The following is a 7,225-nucleotide window of genomic DNA, read 5'->3' on the forward strand; positions in this document are numbered from 1 at the left end:
AATTTTCTGAATCATCATGTAAAGATGCATTTTATAATATATTTGGATTTCCGTGGAATTATACTTATACCAGAAAATAACTAAATACACTAATAAACCCATTCAGGTTACACACATTTATGTTAATAATATAAAAGGATTAATGCATAATGCTTCTGTAAATAGCACGTAGTCATAAGAGAATACTATCTATGAAAATTATAAAATGATGTTATATATTGTCAAACTGATAACACTCACAATCACATAAGAAGTAGACTCTAAAAGTGCTAAACGTATAATAGAAATTATAAGGAAATAAATGAAAATGACTGTATCAACTAGAAATGATACAAATGAACCACTTGACATAGATGTAAACACAACAGCAGCGGAAAACAAAACAAAAAACGAAGAAGTGGATTACGATGAATTATTATCATCAGCCGGTGAATTTGGTCCATATCAAATACTTTTATTTTTTTCTACTTTTCCATTCTACGTGTTCGGAGTTTTTGCATATTACACTCAAATATTTATGACTGATGTATCGCCAAACCATTGGTGCTGGATTCCAGAATTGCAGAATTTGACGTCCTATCAACGTAGAAGTCTCGCAATACCTCCCGATATTGAAATGCATTTTGGATATTCACAGTGCCGAGCTTATGTAGCCAATTGGACTGACGTTATAATTACTGGCAATGTACCAAATGAAACATGGGACACGGTACCTTGTCAACACGGGTGGGAGTTTAACAAAAGTGAAATACCATATCCGACAATATCAAGTGAGCTTGGATGGGTGTGCGATAAGAACAGCTATCAAGCAACAGCTCAAGCGATATTTTTTATTGGTTCAATTGCTGGAGGTTTCATTGTTGGATGGATTGCAGATCGTTATGGTAGAATACCAGCCATTGTCAGCAGTAATTTACTGGGATGTATTGGCGGTACTGCAAGTATGTTCGCAACAAATTTTGTTGTTTTCTCTACATGTAGGTTTATCACGGGGATGTCCTATGATAATTGTATGATGATGGCTTACTTAATAGTTCTAGAGTATGTTGCGCCAAAATATAGAAGTTATGTATCGAATATGGCATTTGCTCTCTTTTATGGTTCAGCTGTAACAGTTTTACCATGGATTGTTCTACTTTGTGGACATTGGAAGACTATAGCTTTAGCAACAAGTTTGCCGTTGGTCTTAGCCATTTTGGCTCCATTTTTCATACCAGAGAGTCCAAGATGGTTATTATCAAAAGGAAGAATTGACGATGCTATTAAAAAAGTTCTAGCTATTGGGAGAATTAACAAGAAAGAGGTTCCGCAGAAGCTAATAGAGCAGTTTAAAAATTCAACAAAGAAGAAGACAAACGAAAGAAACGAAAGTAGTCTAGAAATGTTAAAGAAACCTTTGTTGAGACGCATGTTCATTTGTATTTGTGTGGAGTACATGTGCTGTACAATAGTATTTGACGGTTTAGTGAGAAGCCTGAAACAATTGGAATTTGATTATTTCCTGACATTTTCATTAGTTTCGTTTACTGAGATTCCGTCTATGATTTTGACTGCTTTTGTAATGGACTGGATGGGAAGAAGGTGGTTATCCTCGATAGTTATGTTTATTAGTTTTATTTTTTCTATTCTAACAGTTTCAACTAGCGGGGTGACCTCTGTCATTTTTGCTATTATAGCAAGATTTGCAGTTAATATATCATACAGTGCTGCTATGCAGTGGGCTGCAGAAATGATGCCGGTTTCAGTACGAGGATCTGGTGCTTCGATCGTTCATATATGCGGATATGTTGCCACAGTTATATCTCCGTACGTCATTTATTTAGAAACGTATATATATTGGCTACCCTTAGTTGTGATTGGTTGTATAGCTGGATTTGGAGGAATAATTGCTTTGGCACTACCAGAAACAGCAAGAAAAGACATGCCGCAAACGTTTGAGGATGCAGAAGACTTAGTGAGATCCTTAAGATTTTGGGAGGTGCCGTTCCTATCTAAGAAGAATAATAGTGAAGGAAATGTAAATGAAAGTTTTGAGATGTGATAAGGTGTAAATTTAGATAGATTTTATGGCTATTTTGTAATCTTAAGAATAAATTATTTTGACACATATAAGTTATTTTTATACTAATTTATTTATCAGTTTTTAGTGAATTTTATTATTATTTTAATTATATGAATATAATTATTAAAATATAAATAATATATAATCTACCTAGTTCTATTATACATTTGATATTATTTAAATCCTATAAGCTATTGAAGAATAATAAGCAGATAGATATCGACATTACACCCGTAATTCATTTTAGTGCGCAAACATAGAAGGGCTACTATGCTGTCATTGTGTTTAAAGTTGTACTACTATAATTTGATGGCCTCGGTGGTCTATTAGATTAGCACTCTCCTTTACTTCCTATGGTCGTGGGTTCGATTCCTCGCACGGTGCAAAGATTTGTATTCATGAGTATGATTGTTTGTATCGGTTTGGGTGTTTTCTATGTATATTATGTATCTAATTACAAAAAAAATATCTAAGTATTTATATCAGTTGTTTAGTAACAAAAGCTCTGTTTACTGTGGGACTATATGGCGCTGTGTTCATTGCTTGCAAATATATATTTATTATTTATTTAATTTGACATATACCTAACGATGTCTATTTCTAAGGTACTCTACCTTAGAAATTTTGACTAAACTATTAGGAATCTTATTGGTAGATACCAGCTCACTTCGCGATTTCGGCGGCGGTCCTTAACTTTGTAAATTTTTATTATGTTTGTCGCTACCAGTGTGCACTGGTAGCGCGGTTTATTTTTCTCATGACAAAATCCGCTCTCTTTCTATATAATCTACACATATAAAAAAAATTGGAGTGTCTGTTTGTAGTATAGAAATAACCGTTTTTTACTACATGCATGTGAATATAAATACGGTACATACATAAAAATTTTTTTTTAACATTTTTTGTCTGTCTGTCTGTTTCGGCTAATCTCTGAAATGGTTGGACCGATTTCGATGGGACTTTTAGGCAGACTTTTGGCAGGTAGCAGATGTAATAATGAGTAACTTAGGCTACTTTTATTTTAGAAAAATAAAGTTAAATTCCACGCGGACGAAGTTGCAGGTACAGCTAGTTTACGAACTAGTCTAGTAACTAGTTAATGAGTTCTATAAATTTTTAAATTAATAATATTACAATTTTTGTAGTTACCTTCCCCAGTTCTAAAATATACAATTGGGAGCTACTGATAGAAGTCATTTGAAAAATATCTTTAATTTCATCCATCATTAGATTGGAACATTCTCCATGTTTACACATTTTATAAATTTAATAAACTAATCCTTTGTCATATGATAACAATTTTAAAACTAACAAATAAGGCTCATTAAATAATAATTATATTAAAACAGATAGTCTATCTGTGTGAATTATAAAACAATGTTATAAAAGAATGAACTTAAGTAACTGTTCAGCATTCCAATAGAGATGACGAGAGTTACAAATATTTGTTACGAAATAAAAAGTAAAAAACAAACGAAAAATGGAATCGTTAAGAAACGATAAAGAAAGCTTCAATATAGGGTCTAATAAAGACGAAGCTATTCCAACAAAAACTAGTAATGACGTAGAAGTTAAAGAAGTAACTTACGATGAATTACTATCATCAGCTGGCGAATTTGGACGTTATCAAATATTGCTCTTCTTTTCGACATTCCCATTCTATGTATTCGGTGCTATGTCATATTATTCACAACTGTTTATGACTGAGGTGTCGCCAAATCATTGGTGTTGGATTCCTGAGTTGCTAAATTTGTCATCAGAAGACCGCAGAGCCTTAGCAATTCCTTTGGATAACAGAACCCACTTTGGATATTCACAATGTACAGCGTATGTAGCCAATTGGACTGAAATATTGATAACTGGACAAACACCTAATGAAACATGGGATACTGTAAAGTGCCAACATGGTTGGGAGTTCAATAAAAGTGAAATACCATATCCGACTATATCAAGTGAGCTTGGATGGGTGTGTGATAAAAATAGCTATCAGGCAACGGCCCAAGCGATATTCTTTCTTGGATCTATTACTGGAGGCTTTATTATTGGATGGATTTCTGATAAATATGGAAGAATACCTGCTGTTGTCATCAGCAATTTAGTTGGATGTATTGGTGGAGCTGTCAGTGTATTTGCGAGAGATTTTATTGAATTCTCAATATATAGATTTTTTATGGGGATGTCATATGATAATTGTATGATGATGGCTTATTTAATAGTTTTGGAGTATGTTGCACCCAAATATAGGACCTTTGTATCGTACATGGCATTTGCTCTTCTTTATAGTATTGCTGCAACAACATTACCATGGATAATTCTACTTTGTGGTCACTGGAAGACTATAGCTTTAGTAACAAGTTTGCCGATGGCATTAGCTATCTTCACTCCATGTTTTATACCAGAGAGTCCAAGATGGTTATTATCAAAAGGACGCATTGAGGATGCTGTTAAAAAAGTCATCGAAATAGGACGAGTAAATAAGAAAGAAATACCTCCAGCAACAATTGAAACGTTTAAAGAAACTGCGTGTAATGCCAAATTAGAAGAAAATGTTAGCTGTTTGGAATTATTAAGAAGACCGTTATTGCGAAGAATGTTAATTTTTATATGTTTAACGTACGTATGTTGTACTATAGTATTTGATGGACTAGTGAGAGGGATTAAGCAATTGGAATTTGACTATTTTATAACATTTTCAATTGTATCGTTTACCGAGTTTCCGTCGATGTTAATCGCCGCTTTCATAGGTGAAAAGATGGGTAGAAGGTGGATGACATCGTTATTCTTATTTGTTAGTTGTGTGTGTAGTATCCTTACAGTTATTACAGGTGGGTGGTTGTCGACATTATTTGCTGTTGCTGCAAGATTTGCAGTTAACATGTCTGGGAGTGCTACGACATTGTGGACTGCTGAATTAATGCCTGTATCTGTTAGAGGATTTGGTGCTTCAATAGCGCATATTTGCAGTTATGTTGCAACGGTGATTTCCCCATATATTATTTATTTGGAAATTTACATTTACTGGTTGCCTTATGTGGTGATTGGATGTGTGGCTGGATTTGGAGGAGTAATTGCTTTAACGTTACCAGAAACAGTGCGAAAAGAGATGCCACAAACATTCGAGGATGCAGAGGAGCTAATGAGGTCTATACAATTTTGTGATATACCATGTACATCAAAGAAGAAAAGTGTAGATGGAATTATAAATGAATGTTTTGAAATTAAATAATTCTCTTCATTTTTTACTAATATAAATTTAAACTGATGATATTTGGGTGGTTATACTTATGTATGTATAATTCTTCTGAGAGTATCTTAAATATATATATATCTAATATAAATGTTATAATATAAATGTGTTACAAGTATATATTGTATTAGTAGAATTGTTTAAAATATATTATTTTTTAAAGATTTCAAATATGGTACTGAAATATAAGTATATTAGAGAAATACAGTATTTAATTTTTATATAATCATTATTGAACCATGTTTTAACCATAATTGTACCTTAATTTATCTTATTTTGCTTCCACTACCGAGTGTAAGACCACAAATATATAGTGCAGAAACCTGACAACCGCTACTGTAAGCATTATGACCTTCTCTAGTAGTGATCAAATTCCGACGGTTATTGGATGTACATGCATTGCCACTTGTGTATCGCCCTTTAACGAGGTTCATCAGGCAATGAATAGGGTTCGGATATAATTTGGAAGCCTATTGTTAACTGTTTTACAACTAAATTACGACTCACTGTCATAGAGAAGATTGTAACACTTTCAGTAGCGGTGGGTATGTGTTTCTAACTCAATATTTGTGGCTATACACAAGCTAATGGTACTGGAATTAAACATAATAATATAAATCAATGATAAATCCATAAAATGGCACCTAATTTAATACAAGAGTAGATAGAAGGTTCGAAAGAAGTTGCCAGACGCTTAAGTACAATTATCTATCTCGATAAACAGTCAAAATTACGACATTGTTAATATACGTAATGGTGACAATGTACTACAGAATTACATAAACATCTTACAGTTGGTATGTATTTAGAAACTGGTAACTTTATCTCTAAAGGATTAGTTATCAGACAATCACTTACATGTGATGAAACTGTGGAAGCTGTTGACTCCAAATATCAACAGACCGAAACAACATCAGCGACTGATGAAAATGTAATTATTTATAGCAATAATATTATTAGGAACCCAGACAATAATATTACATTTGTGTGTTCACAGGAATTCGAACTTGCTCAACTCATCCAGAAACTAGGTAATAATATTAATCAAATCGCAGACTAATATCAAAGATATTCATAACTATGAAAGTTGTGTGAAACTTTGCTGCGAAATGTTGCTAATTCAGTTGATTGAATTAGTAATCTTGTCGCTCTTGTACAAGGAAATTGAACAATTTAATCCTATATGTAGTTACCTAACTTGCGAGTGGAAATCTTCACATAGTATAAAATGAAGTCGTTTTCGCTGTCTTTTCATTTAGATTAATAAAGTACTCAATTAATTGTAATGCAGTTTTTAGCAATAGATAGAGTGATTTAAGAGGAAGGTTTATATGTATAATACCTGTACACCTGCGGGAATTTAGGGCGTGTAACCAGTTAAATTATAATCCGTAGTTCAGCGGTTCAGCACAGTCTTACTTTCGATGTATACGAGTTCGATTCTTCACACGAATTCATATGTATGAATATTTCTATCTGCCTGGATGTTTTCTATGTACATTATAGTATTTATATCAGTTGTCTAATACCCATAACAGCAAGGTAGATATGTATATGTATCCAACATGGCAGAAAGCGAGGCTACCGCAGAATATTATGTGTTGACATATTTATCTATCTAAATTAGTGATGGTTGGTAGTTCGTATTCATTTCTTCTTGTGATGAGATGGCTTTCCGAATGAGCGGTAGATAAAAAAAATATGATTATTCAAAAGTGATTAAATTAAGTCTATTTGAATAAATGACTTCCATTCTATTCTATTCTATAACATAATTGCGTAAGTTTTATACATAGTTAATAAAATTATCGAACTAAGAACATTAATTATTTACATCTGAGGAACTATATCAGACAGCTGACAGTTGAAAGGGTCAATAAGTTATTAGAGCAGATAGGATGGACTCTTATAATATA

At 32.9% G+C, this 7,225-nt stretch overlaps 2 protein-coding genes across 2 annotated transcripts; both read left to right on the forward strand.

Moving 5' to 3' along the window:
- Window positions 1–307: 307 nt before the first annotated feature.
- On the forward strand, window positions 308–2,041 carry LOC131850566 (carcinine transporter-like). Its single transcript, XM_059200849.1, has one exon. It carries the CDS (start codon window positions 308–310, stop codon window positions 2,039–2,041), a length of 1,734 nt encoding a protein of 577 aa, XP_059056832.1.
- Window positions 2,042–3,542: 1,501 nt separating this feature from the next.
- LOC131850567 (carcinine transporter-like) lies at window positions 3,543–5,288 on the forward strand. Its single transcript, XM_059200851.1, has one exon. It carries the CDS (start codon window positions 3,543–3,545, stop codon window positions 5,286–5,288), a length of 1,746 nt encoding a protein of 581 aa, XP_059056834.1.
- Window positions 5,289–7,225: the final 1,937 nt, after the last annotated feature.

This window comes from Achroia grisella, unplaced genomic scaffold, assembly GCF_030625045.1.
Source record: "Achroia grisella isolate CSIRO2021 unplaced genomic scaffold, CSIRO_AGI_Agris_v1 utg770, whole genome shotgun sequence".
In the NCBI taxonomy this organism is placed as follows: Eukaryota; Metazoa; Arthropoda; class Insecta; order Lepidoptera; family Pyralidae; genus Achroia; species Achroia grisella.